At 38.0% G+C, this 13,930-nt stretch overlaps 2 protein-coding genes across 4 annotated transcripts; one reads left to right on the top strand and one right to left on the bottom strand.

The window, feature by feature from the left end:
- Positions 1–31: 31 nt before the first annotated feature.
- On the bottom strand, positions 32–4,677 carry dhrs4 (dehydrogenase/reductase (SDR family) member 4). 2 transcript variants are annotated; one of them, XM_017470964.3, is made up of 9 exons: positions 4,537–4,677; positions 3,073–3,188; positions 2,701–2,878; positions 2,511–2,612; positions 1,210–1,280; positions 1,048–1,099; positions 768–902; positions 562–617; positions 32–324 (listed from the first exon to the last, which is right to left on the bottom strand). In XM_017470964.3, exons 2-9 carry the CDS (start codon positions 3,183–3,185, stop codon positions 210–212), a joined length of 822 nt encoding a protein of 273 aa, XP_017326453.1. In that variant the 5' UTR covers positions 3,186–3,188; positions 4,537–4,677; the 3' UTR covers positions 32–209.
- Positions 4,678–7,328: 2,651 nt separating this feature from the next.
- On the top strand, positions 7,329–13,526 carry LOC108267946 (E3 ubiquitin-protein ligase TRIM39-like). Of its 2 annotated transcripts, none has more exons than XM_053681942.1 (9): positions 7,329–7,544; positions 9,882–9,926; positions 10,069–10,143; positions 10,200–10,332; positions 10,538–10,576; positions 11,540–11,575; positions 11,711–11,737; positions 11,915–11,941; positions 12,645–13,526. In XM_053681942.1, exons 2-9 carry the CDS (start codon positions 9,912–9,914, stop codon positions 13,163–13,165), a joined length of 873 nt encoding a protein of 290 aa, XP_053537917.1. In that variant the 5' UTR covers positions 7,329–7,544; positions 9,882–9,911; the 3' UTR covers positions 13,166–13,526. The 2 variants fall into 2 exon arrangements, with proteins under 2 accessions (XP_053537917.1, XP_017328034.1); XM_017472545.3 differs by having other exon boundaries at positions 7,331–7,544; positions 10,228–10,332; positions 12,645–13,524.
- The last annotated feature ends 404 nt before the right edge of the window (positions 13,527–13,930 follow it).

Below are 13,930 nucleotides of genomic sequence, written 5' to 3' on the forward strand. Positions count from 1 at the left end.
TTTAAAAACAAAATCAGAAGCTCAAGGGGAAAATGGTTATTTTTTTTTATTATTATTAAAAAGTGCACAATTTCATATGCCACTAATAATACTAAATTATACATTTGAATATCTGTAGAACAATTTTATACAAAAATGTGTGATTATTTTCTAATTGCTTATCAAGTCATTTTTCTATGTCCTGTGCCTGTCCTGACACATCGTCCCCTTTATAGTCTGCAGTTGATGCCACCTGTGACAGTAATAGTCTCTCCGGTGATGTATGAGGCCTCGTCTGAACACAAGAAAGCAATCACTCCTCCGATGTCCTCTGGTTTCCCCAACCTAAGAGCAAATCATTCACATCATTTTTATATACAATATTACATCCGTTTAAAATGTTCAATTATATTTACAGCTATGCCACTAAACTTCACACTTTGTTTTGGTGTTTGATCAGATGATTATGGCAGAATGAAGCAACAATGCAGTGTTTTTTGTTTTTTTTTGCCACATGCTTTACAACTTCAGTATAAAGGGTGATGTCACTAGTTTTTTGCTCTTCCAGCAAAGTTCAGATACCTTTTAATGCATAGCATCTTCAGAAACTCTGAGGTGATTTCTTCACTCTGCCAAATCTGCAACAACATAGTGGGTTTAAAACAAATACACGCTTTCTAATGTTCGAGATGAGACAGAAATAACTACTACTCAATTTGTTGTTTTAAAAAAATAATAAAAGTATTCAAGATGTAGAAAGAAATTCATAAAGAGTGTATAAATCTCACAGCAGAACTGAAGCGCGTCTTGATGATTCCTGGAGCCACACAGTTGACCCTGATGTTACTGTGAGCGAGTTCAGGAGCGAGAGCTCGCGTTAGACCCAACAGTGCTGTCTTACTCACACAGTATGGACCCAGACCCTAATACACACGCCACAAAGTCGTCCCAAAAAACAAACATGATTCGTGCAAGACATACATGATGGATACATGGCTCATTCAATGAAGTGAGTCATTTATCTTAATATTATTTCTTGTATAACTTTACAGTACATATAGCTCTCACCGCCATTGGCTGGTAGCCTCCTATTGAAGATACAAACACCACTGAGCCTCCTCTGAAAAGGAGAACACTAGTCAATATCACAATCAGAGGAACGACTGCTGAAACAACTGTTTAGTCCTCAAGGGTTTCTTTATTCCTTTAAAAAAAAAAAAAATCTCTCACCCTCTTTTCTGCATGTGAGGCACGACAAGTTTGGTCAGAAGGAAAGAACTCTTCACATTCACATCTAATATCTGAAAAGCAAGACCACAAGAATGCAAATAGGTGACACATAAAGGTTTAAGAAACAGGTTAAATAACAGTGAAGCAGCAGGTGAGATAGTATGAATAAAATCCTGCTATGTGATATTGCCTCATATCATTTCCCTATTTCCAGTTTAACTACTAGGCATAATTAACATGCTCCTTTTAAAAAAACAAACCAAAAAAACAATGCTATTGTTAAAAGCACCATGTTCTTTAATAGGAACACCTGCAACTATGGGCATTTACACAGTTAATCAATCAGCCAAACGTGTCGGCATTGCAGTGCATAAAACCGTGCATGCACAGGTCAAGAGCTTCTATTAATGTTCACATCAAACATCAGAATGAGGAAATAATGTGACCTTAATGTCTTTGGCCATGGAATGGTTGTTGGTGCTGATTTGGGATTTTCACACACAACAGACTGTCGAGTTTACACAGAATGGTGCAAAAAAAAAATTCCAGTGAGAGGCAGATCTGTAGGTCGAACCGCCTTGTTGATGACCAGACTGGTTCAAGCTGGCAGGAAAGGCTACAGTAACGCTAATAACCACCATGTTTAACTTTATATACTCCCAAGCGTCATTTACGCTCCTCTCAAGCTGGTTTACTGGCTGTCCCACACACACTATTGCGATCTGTAGGGGAAAGGGCTTTCTCGTCCTATGGTCCTAGACTCTGGAATGTGCTCCTTGCTCATATTAGAGATGGACAGAATTTGAGCATTTTTAAATCTAACCTAAAAACAATTTTTTTTAGGTTAGCTTTTTTTTTAACGGTTTTAACCATTTTGTATTCGTTTGTTTTTTTCGTATGCTTTGTGTTATGTGTTTTTTCTTAATATTTTCTTATTATCTAAAGTGCCTTGAGAAGCTGCTTTAAAGGTGTTATATAAAAATAAAGTTTATTATTTATTATTATACTATTTCCATGTGGTGAGCAGAAAAGCATCTCAGAATGCACACCTTGAAGCGGACTGAGCAGTTTCTGAAATTCTCAAACCACGCCATGATCAAAGTCACAGAGATCATACTTTCCTCCCATTCTGATGTCTGATTATGATGTGAACCTGTTTCTGCCTTATTGTATACACTGCACTTCTGAAATATGACTGGCTGACTGCATAATTGCATGAATAAACAGGGGTCAAGATGTTCCTATTAAAGAGGCTGGTGAGTGTATATGTATAGAAAATCTACAAGAACTCCGAGCCTCACCTTAGTCCAGACCTCGTCTGTGGATTCTAAGATGTTTCCAAAGAACGGGTTCACAGCTGCGTTAGAGACCAGTATGTCAATACCACCACACTGCTCCACAGTCTGCGAGGAAAAAAAAACAAGCGGTACATATCTTCTCTAAAAATATGAAGGGTTGTACTGTTTCTTGAGAAACACGCAGAGCGCTCACCATGTCGATCAGTTTTTCTCTTTCCTCTTTGTTTCCCACGTTACAAGTAGTGCCGGTAACTTGGATGTTTTCGCTGCGTAACAGCGACACAGCCTTGTCCACGTTGGCCTGTCGACGGCTGCTCACGACAACGTGAGCCCCGCTTCGCCCCAGCGCCTGTGCAGCTGCCAAGCCAATGCTGAAAACATAGACAGTGCATGGTTATTAACAACTGTGGATTAATACTTTGTCTGTAGCTTGTCTAGCCATGACCACCACTTATGTTGCTGAATCTAAAATTAAAATCCGTGACTGGAGAAAATTACAGTGAGTGCTGTGCCAACGTGACATTATCTGTGGGTGCTGTAACTATGGCAACTATAGTACGTATACCCATCAGTGGACGCAGTAACTATGGCAACTTTTCCAGCGAAACTGCCGTGTGACATCATTCTTCCACCAGCCACAGGGTTGGTCAGAAGGCACTTGGTCACAGCCCTTAACATTACCTATGAATAATGACAAGAGTGTTAGTGGAGTGTCCTAATACAATAATACTCACTGTCACATTATTACTTTTGTTAAAATATATATATATATATATATGATAAACAAATTCACCAACATTGCTGCTTGGATCAAATGTCCAAACATCACGTTAGACATGTTGAGTCAATACAATATGTTTTATGACCTTTCCAAACTTGTCGACACTCATATGATTTGACGTTCGTGTCACGGAAGTGTGTTGTACTGGTGTATAAGGAGTTTGTCATGACAGCCACGGCATTGGGGTTTAAATATGGATTGGCGCCTTAATTTATTACACATGCCCAACGTGTAGGCCGAGTTACAGACTACAGCTCACTTTATTTTTTTGCCACACTATCCGTTGTTACCCAGATGAGGATGGGTTCCCTTCTGAGTCTGGTTCCTCTGAAGGTTTCTTCCTCTTAATCTCTTAGGGAGTTTTTCCTCGCCACCGTTGCCAACAGCTTGCTCAATTGGTATTAATCCACACACTTAAAATCTGTATCCTGTGTTTATATATTTCTGTAAAGCTGTTTTGAGACAATGACCGTTGTAAAAAGCGCTATACAAATAACATTGAATTGAATTTTAGTGTGTTAATCAAACTCTGGCCTTGGGCGCTTTTGGATGATGGACTGTTTCTCAGCCCAGAAGTGATACAGAAGTGTTTAAAAAATCTCAGCAACACAGCTGCACCTAGATACACTCATTACACACACACTACTGTGTCAGTGTCACTGATAAGGATGATCCCTTTCCCAAATAATAGCAGTGGTGGTCCCTTTGACAGCTGAAGTAGTGGGGCTGGGAAATTGTTGAACAAAAGATGGGCTACAGTTAGTAATTGTATACCTACAACACTACAATTACATGACTGATGAACCTAATAATGACCAAAGAGTGCAGTTCTTAATAAAGCATTTGCTGTGTGCAAAGTTTCCTGGATCGGTATTTGAGGCTCATTATTATCTTTATGCAGTGGACAGTAGATGAAACACTGCTTACTGGGTGAGAGTTCATCTGGGTTAAAGGCTACAACGTTCAGTCCCTACTGTAGGACTGCTAACACACGTTAAATAAATTACACAACACACTGTATTACATTACTGTATTATACTGTATTATATTATAATGCATTATTGCACTCCAGTTGGGGGTTTTTATTCCCCCCAAATATGCACTACTTCAACTGATTACTTAAACATTAAACGCCTTGTCGTTCACATAGCATTGAAACATAAACATATCACTAGTGAACGAATGATACAATATTTTCCCGCTTGTTGTTAGAGAGAAAAACATAAGCGTTATCGCTGTTAGATTTACCTGTGTGGCAGGGTCAAAGTTTTCTCAACAGTATTTGTTTTGAGCTGGTTGTTTTATTTATCAATATGGCTGAATTCTAAATAGCGGTGTGTTCGAAATTTAGTGCACTACATAGTGCATAGAAGCCGTTATTCTCTATCGTACATAGTGTACTTGCAAAGGGGGTGGGGAGGTATTTAGTATTCATCCTTGTGCCTTGTCTTGGGCGGCCATGTTTGCGGAAGTTATTCGGATTATAACTGTACCTGATTGGCTGCACCTCAATTTGTTTTTTTAAAAATTATTATTATTGGTTAAAATAACAACCAATTTTAGAGTTTTATGTTAGAGATTTACCTGGCGAAATGAAAACTATTTAAAAAAGTAAATCACAAAATGTTTTAAGCTGTGAAAATATTTATTTTCAATATTATGATTTTGTTATAAAATTATACGAATGGGTTTATATTATTCACAGTGCATTTTACTGGTTAACATAACAACCAGTAGGCTTATATTTATTTGGTAGAATAAAAACGTTTTTCCATCCATCCACTATACTGCTTTAGCTACACAGGGTTGTGGGGAGTGTGGAGCCTGTCCCAGGGGACTCAGGGCACAAGGCAGGGAACATCCTGGACAAGGTGCCAACTCATTGCAGGGTACAATCACATACTATGGACAATTTGTAAATGCCAATCAGCCTACAACGCATGTCTTTGGAATGGGGAGGAAACCGGAGCACCCAGAGGAAACCAGGGAGAACACGCAAACTCTGCACACACAGAGCGTAGCCGGGTGAAGCAAACGTGCTAACCAATTAGCCACTGTACAAACGAGATAATAAACAAATAAAAAGACTAGCCCAAAATCTACACAACATGACTTTTTTTCATATGAAATATTCAGATATGACATCTAAGTCCTTACATTAATCATTTATACGTATTATTCCCAATGTATAAATGGCTTGTGCGTTTTATATTATATTGGCGCAGAAAGTCTACAAAGAATCCTAAGGTGTGTGCTTCATGTTTATTTATATCTTTCACTCACTTAAAATATAATGACAACAATAATGATAAAAAATATTCCTAACTGTTTTTTGTTTGTTTGTTTGTGTGCGTGTGTTGTTGTTGTTCTTGTTGTTTTGTTGTTGTTGTTTTTAAGATATCTGATATTCTTTTCTGGATTGTGTAAACTGTGTACCTCCTTTACAATTGACCTGATGCTACTTAGACTTTGGTGGTTGTTGTTGTTCTTGTTGTTTTTAACCAATTACATAGACCCATTTTGGGTTATCTGCCACCAGTAAGTCATCCGACTTCAGCTAAATTATTTCGAAAATTTATCACAGAATATTTATTTTACCAGTTTAGAAAAAATCAGGAGAATGTAATTTCTCCTCTCGTCCACTAGAAGGAGCTGCTGCAAACAGACAGCAGAGCAAAGTTCACCAAAAACATTATAATCACAAATAACACTGCATCACGAGCTACATGAAATCTAATGTACACTAGATCAGTTAGGATTTTACTTTTCATTTTACGATTATCTGGAGAACAAACTGAGCTCTCAAATATAAACGTTTGCTAGTCTGACGTTTTCTACATTAGCTAATTAAATTACTCCTCTCGTAGCTGCGTTGGGGTTAAACCACATTTTTTAAAATAAATAAATAAACAAAAACAATTCGCTAAATTTGGTATACACTATCCACCAACTCGATGTAATTATGCATGATAATTTAATATACATAACAAAACATCACAGGCAACCTGGCTCATGTATGCATGGAACCGACTCAATCTGGCAACCCTGAAGCGATATCACTTCAGCTCCTTCATCATTTTCTTCGTTTATTATCCATATCGACTTTTTTTAACTAGTGCCTAAATATGTATAAACTCAGTTTCACATAAACTGCTCTTAGAATTCATCGAGGCGTGGTATTGCTAAGAAAATGTGTGCATTCATGTGAGTTGTTGAGCTAGCTTGCTAAGCAGCTAACTGCCTCACCTGTTTTAACTACCAAGTATATATCGGTTAGAAAGCTATTATTTAGTCGAGTTCGTTAAAAAAAAAAAAAGTTCATTAAATAATTCCAAGTAACTTTTATTAAAGAACACGTTAACAAGCTTAATAAATTATGTCGTGGAAATTAGAAAACAATCGCAGACTCGTCCTTTGAGGTAAAAAAAAAAAAAAGGTTAATTACAGAAAGATGGTTAATACAGGATAGAATAATGATTATTATTTTTTATCCATCCATCCATCCATCTTCTATACCGCTTACTCCTTTTTAATCTCAGTAAAATTTACTTGTGCGTTAAAGTTGCCATATGTATCATGTACCACTGGTATGATGGAATGAGTCAATGGGACATGCCACTTGATAATAACCCAAAGCAAAAATAATGCGCATCTTAATAAGTATTCTCCTTACTTATTTATTGCTCGAACCGGACTCTTTCCGTTGACAAATATTTTACCGTTATTATCTCTCTCTCTCTCTCTCTCTCTCTCTCTCTCTCTCTCTCTCTCTCTATATATATATATATATATATATATATATATATATATATATATATATATATATATATATATATATACCCGTGGGTATATATCTTAGTTTTGAAGCTGTGATCTAAGTAACACTGATATCTCTGCCATCGCAGAGGCAAAGTTCCTGGAACTTATAAGAAATCGCTCCATGTAATACTTCTCTAAATGTAATACGCGCATTTCTTATATCATTGACTCCTTTCCATAGAGACAGCAATACACAATGACTTCCTAAATTCTAATTCTAAATTCTTGAAGATTCCTACTAGTCAGTGGTAAGTCTGCATCGGTCTTTCACTCTGCATAACGGGCAAACAGGCTTCGCGTCAACACAGACTCCAGGGTGAAACTTTTCCACATGTGTCCTCCGTTTTGCTTGTTGTCCAGAAAAGCTGAAAAGCCCAGTCAGGAGACGCCAAATTGTCCTGGAAATTAGACAACACTCGCAGACTTGTCCTCTGAAGGTAAAAAGGTTTATTACAGAAAGATGGTTAATACAGGATAGAAGAAAGCAGGATAGAATAATGAGAGCAGTCTAAAGCGCTTGTGCTGAACCACTACTATATATATGAAACGCAGAGCATGACACACTTCTGTGTACTGATAAGAAGCAGTTTGAGGCAGTTCAAACAGGCTGTGTTTTAGGGTACAGATGAACCTTGAACAGAAGAACATGTTTGTGTCTCTGTAAGTAGATAAACATTTTGTACTGATCGCAGTGACGTGACATGGCCTTCTTAGGCGTTATCCTCTCATGAACATGAACAGAACAAGAACAAAATTATTACGAAGTAAAAATGAATAATTTCCCTCACAATTCATAACAACTAGTTCAGTAGCAAAACAGTCATTGTGTCTTGTATATTAAGACCAACTCTGGTGATCTGATTAAAACCTTGCACTTTTTTAAAGTAAAGTGTAAAGTGTAAGTTTCACCAGTATTATATAACATTTATTTACATTCCATTAATGGACAGCAGTATAATGTAAATACATTTCTTGTTTGTTATCCTTTGTGTCAAGTTAATTGAGGATTTTAGCTTTCAGGTTCATCTTTAGAAAATGAAGGGATGGTTTCCTGCACAGGGTTGAAATTAAACCAGGAGTGGGCTTTAATCCATAATAATTAATCAAGATTAGTTATTTCCAGACTCTGCCATCCTGGACTAAATTAAACCAGGTTAAACCTGTGCTACTGTGAAACAACGAGATGATTAATAAGGTTGTTTATAAAAACATGTAATGGCTCCAGGAACTCATTCATTCCTTCATCCTGAGTAAGCTCTTCATCTTGGTCAGGGATAAGTTGGATCCAGAGACTATTCTAGAAACATGGGAGTAAGGCAGGAACACACCCTGGATGGGATGCCAGTCTATCACAGGGCACCGCACACACATTCACACACTTTCACACCTAAGGGTGATGTAATGACATCAATTTAACATGATTTTTGGGAGGAAACCCACTGGGAGGTGGGAGAAACCTGAGAACCCGGAGGAAACCCACTGAGAGGTGGGAGAAACCTGAGAACCCAGAGGAAACCCACTGTGAGGTGGGAGAAACCTGAGAACCCAGAGGAAACCCACGTGGGTACGAGAAGAACATGCATTATTTCATACGCTAATCCAGGCTTGAACTGGGGACCCTGGAGCAGTGATAGGGAAAAGCTAACCACTGACCTCCTATCTGGAGATGTAAATTCAAGTTCACCTAAACTGATAGCAGGAAATAATTTCAAAGTACCTTAGTGTTGAAGATGAAGAGCACCACATTCACATGGACACCAGTTTGTAACGAATTTAGTGACGATAAGCAGGGAGAAAGGAAGGAAGATATATAAAGCCAGTGAAGCATTTGCAAATATAATCCACTTGACATCCTGAGAGAATACTTGAGAGGCAGCAATCTTTGGAGAACTTACCTTCTGATTGCCTCTTCCAAGTGCATCCTTAGAAGAGTACATAATTTGTGAAAATATCTGGAGAGTCTAGTTGTAGTTCGGGAACCTAAGAGTTGCTGGTTGTAATCATGAGCATAATCACTGTCACCAGAGACAAAATCTAATCATAAATTCCTCTTTCAAACTGAGCGTGCAGAGAGAATGTTTGGAAATGATAGCCTGGCATTTCTGGGATGTTTCCATAGTAATAAAATGATACCTTAGACTAATAAGCTAATAACAATAAGAATGTAACAATAAATATATTATCTGTAATAATTGTGGCTTATATTTCTACCACTGTAACAAACAGGGACCGGGGGTGTGCTTCCAGGATTCCACTTTGATAACCTCTGATCTAAATCATGTAAAAGCCATTAGTATATTTACCTGTCTGGTGCTGGCTACAGTGGCTTAGTGGTTGGCACATTTGCCTCACACGTCCAGGATTGGAGGTTCAAATAACTCCTTTGCCATGTATGTGGAGTTTGCAGGTTCTCCCCATGCTTCGGGGGTTGATTACTAATCTATAAGGTAGTCAAAGTGATCATGATTGCTGATTACTAATCTATAAGGTAGTCAAAGTGATCTTTTCTTCAACAGTAAACTAAAGTTAAATTTGCCTTTTCCGAAGTTTCATTTAAAATCTCATTGCCTCGGCAAGTAACACTTTACACTTGGATGGTTTGTTGGATCGTGCTAAATCTAAGACTATTTCTATACCTGACTCAGAAAGTGATTAGTGTTACTCCTGATTAAAATGTCTTTTAATCTATGACTACACTTAATCCCTGTCCAGAAAACTACACCGATGTGATAACCTTGGATATGTTTCACTTATCCGTTTATCTGTTCTTCTAGACATGCTTGGCAGCTGCTCAGACCTCAACCATGCAGCTAAGGAGGGTAAATCATTATTTATTATAAAGTACAGCTGTTGTATTATAAATAAATAAATAAATAAATAAATAAACATATACATTAAATTTCAGGTTATTTAAATGTTTTTAAATACATATTACCCCTGTTGTTTGATTATGATGTCCAGGTGGCAACCAGCAAAATGACGCATTTGCACAGGACAAGTACAAGTCCACAACTGCACAAGTACAGAATACAGAAGGTAAAAGCTTTAATATAATTACTATAGACAGACTGCATACATGTAATCTATAGTAGATGGTGTTCTGTTTTTTGATTCGGACAGTTAGCGCTGCAGACCGGGTCACTCTGCGGAGGAGGACTCTGATAGGGGCAGTCACGGTGAGCGCCCTCATTATTCTCGCTCTCCTCGGTGGAATCGTTATCACTGGTGAGAGGAGAATAGTTTTGTTTTTTTTCCCCCCAGGATGTTCATATAAAAGATTTAGTTTAGATAATTTGTTGTTTAACCGACAAACTTCAGTTCTAGTCTTGAAAATCTGTCTGAATCTTTTTATATAATTTTTGTTCCATGTTGATGATTTCACATTGCATTGATTAACAACACAACACTAATGGCTTTCTCACTGTGACAGCTCATAGATTAATGGAAGTGCTCGACCAGCTTAATACAGGTAAATGTGATTCTCAAATAATGATCATTGATTTATTAACTTCCATAACGCATAAATATGTCACTAAAAGTGGTAGCTCAGTGGGTAAGATGTTGGAGTTCTGATCGGTCAAATCCCAGCACCACCAAGCTGCCACTGCTGGGCCCTTGAGCAAGGCCCTTAACCCTCAACTGCTCAGTTGTATAAATGAGATAAATGTAAGAAAAGGGGCCTCCATCTAGCCACTCTACCCCATAGCCCAGACATGTGAAGGAAAGGAAAGATTGTTGTCGCATACAGAGAGTACCGTTGGTCTCTTGGCAACCTCCCTGGTAAGTTCTTGTCTTGTCCTTTTTATAAATTTTGAAGGGATGTCCTGTTTTTGGTGATATCACTGTGATGCCCCATTTTCTCCACTTGTTGATGATGGTCTCCATGATACATCTAATGTTTTATTAATTCTTTGATATCCATCTCTTGATCAAAACCTTTCGACAAGTGAGATCCTGTACATGCTTTGCAAGCTGTTTGTTCACCATGGATTCCGTAGTCAGATGAAACCAAAAAGATGTCAATACAATCCTACAGAAACAGCTCGTCTTTATCGGGGGTTGATCAGAATCACTACATTGATGACAGCTGTATGATAAATAACATGATTTTGAATGTGATTGGTTAATTCTGAACACAGTCACATCCATATTTATGCAACCAGGTTAACTAGAGTTTCTTTTTTGTTTTTCACTTGAATTTTTTGTTTGTTGCTATATTACATTAAAGGTGAAAAAGATGTGACATGACTTATCTTGGTTTCATTTTGTACATCACAAAAAGTTGCATGGGTGTGAAGACTTTTTATATCCAATGTACATCCATGGTACTGGAGAGAGATATGAATGTGCTCTGGGGAAACAGCCTTCATTTCTTTAAACAGTAGCTTATGCATATGTTGGGCATATTGTATTTTTTCTCCTCCTTTATTAGTGTCAGATGTTACTAAGGAGTTTCCAAGTCTGTCAAGTGAGTATTGTCTTTACATTGTTGTAATAAACATGTTAGCTTGGCATTTCAGCCATGTGAAAATGCATGAGTGTATTTCTTTTCTAACATGTACAGAATATTGTTGTTCTTTTTCCCTGTTTGTGTTCCCACCAGGAAAAGAAGGGATTGTTCCAGAGGAAGGTGAGAACATGTACCCTTACACTTGCCTGCTTTGTATTCAAATTCATCCTTCTTCCATTGTGTCCATGTTTTTCTTTGTTTTTTTGCAAGTGTCTGACTTGTCAAATGTCAACTGCAGTTTAATCATAGATTAGGTTCAATCTCTGAGGTGTAGTGATGCTCTCTGCTTGTTTGCAGTGTGGCGTTGGATTGTAGCAGCTAAAGGTACAGTAACAGAACTTTTACTGCTATGTAAATTACAAAATGAAATCAGCAGTGTGCAATTTATATAGTCCTTTGCTCCCAGTGCGGCAAATTACAATTACAACAAAAAGACTGACATGATATCCACTCACAACAACTGAGCACCACTTCTTTTAAAGCTACATTTGTGAGCTTCGTTCAGCTGAAACACAGTAGAGTTGAGTGGCTGGGGAGCATGTTTGCCTCCAGCAACCTCCAGGGTTGGGGGTTTGAATCCTGCCCTTCTCGTACCTTGGTGGCTTCATCCAGGTACTCAAAAGACATTGTGCCCTGCGATTGGTTGGTCCAGGGTGTCCCCTGCCTCGTGTACCCCAAGTTAGGCTCCAGGCTCCCTGCGACCCTGTGTAGGATAAGCGGTATGGAAAATGGATGAATTGATAGGTCTAAATAGCTTTAAGAAGTCAAATGATTTCTCAATGACAGCTGTGTATCCGTGAATGTGCTGGATATTGGATTTAGATTGAATACACTCATTCAGTCAGTCACCAGTATGTTGCTATGACATCACATATTTTCCTTTAATTGTTTAGTTTCCTGTAAAACACAACCCCATGCTGAACATCCTAACAAATAGTTTTGTATTCAATTCTATAAAATTTTCCTCATTGTTGCTGAAATGTTTTTTTTTTTTTTTCTTTCATATTTTACTGCAATTTGTCAACAGCTGCTATGACTCTTAACCCTCAGTCGGCTCACGAGCTTCTCAGCGTGAGCAGCGATGGTAAAAGACTCTACCAAGCGTCCTCAAGCAGTCCTCCCCGTGTCAGCACGACTGAGACATACCTTTGGTGTCTCTGTGTTGCATCTAAGAACCTGCTGAATACCAGGGCTTATTTTGAACTTGAGGTGACGCAGAGTGTGCCGTGGACTCTGGGGCTGTGTACTGAGTCTTTCAATGCAGACAACACCCCTGATACACATCCTGAACGTGGCATCTGGACGATAAGATCAGCAGAGAGTAAAATAATAATCAATGACGGTAAAGCCACTCCAACGCCGTACGCCACACCGGCTAAGCTCGGTCTGTATTTGGACTATGCTCGAGGTCAGGTGTCCTTCTACGATTCGGTGGCTAGACTTCACCTGCACACTTATCTTACCAGCTTTAAAGAAAAACTTCGTTTCTATGCTGCTGTTCGGGTTGGGATAGAGGAGACCCAAGAAGCGTTAATTTCATTTGTTTAATTCTGATATTTGAGTAGGTTAGGTTCGGGTGGATTATTAATGTACCTTCATTTTAAATCAAAGCTGCCTTATTGCCTCTAATGTGTTTTCTTTCTTATTTTGAACTTCTACTATGGAAAATAACCCCAAGCAGAATTAAATAAAGCTGTATTTTAACCTGCATGCTACAACTCAAAATCTATTAATACATAAAGTGCATGAAATATCAGTCACACACACACACACACACACACACACACACACACACACACACACACACACACACACACACACACACACAGTGATTGTTTCATATGTGTAAGATACATACTAGACATGCCTTCCTTTTTTGTATGAATATTGTAATGATGAACATAAACTTGAACTAATAAATTAAAATGAACTAATAAGCACTGGTAGCAGGTCATTTTAAACTGCAACCCAAATAAATTTAAAGAATAGATGTATGTATTAATTTATTATGTTTCCAAAGGTGTGTACAGTATCCCTCAAATTTTTTAATTACTTTGTGGGCACAAGCACATTAAACATTGTCTTATCTGTGCCATAGCACAAAAAAATATAATTGAAGATCAAAACATTTCAAATACTGAAAGAGGTTAATTATTCATACCACACTGCAAGGACAGACAAACAGTGCCAGTTTCCCAGTTCACACTGTACACTGTAATCCTAAAGAACAAAGAATGGTTAACTAAATGTGGTTTGAATGTTCAGTGCAGGACATTTGTGACTAAATAGCAAGTATTGTACTTGAATCCATCC

Source organism: Ictalurus punctatus, chromosome 7 (genome assembly GCF_001660625.3).
Source record: "Ictalurus punctatus breed USDA103 chromosome 7, Coco_2.0, whole genome shotgun sequence".
In the NCBI taxonomy this organism is placed as follows: domain Eukaryota; kingdom Metazoa; phylum Chordata; class Actinopteri; order Siluriformes; family Ictaluridae; genus Ictalurus; species Ictalurus punctatus.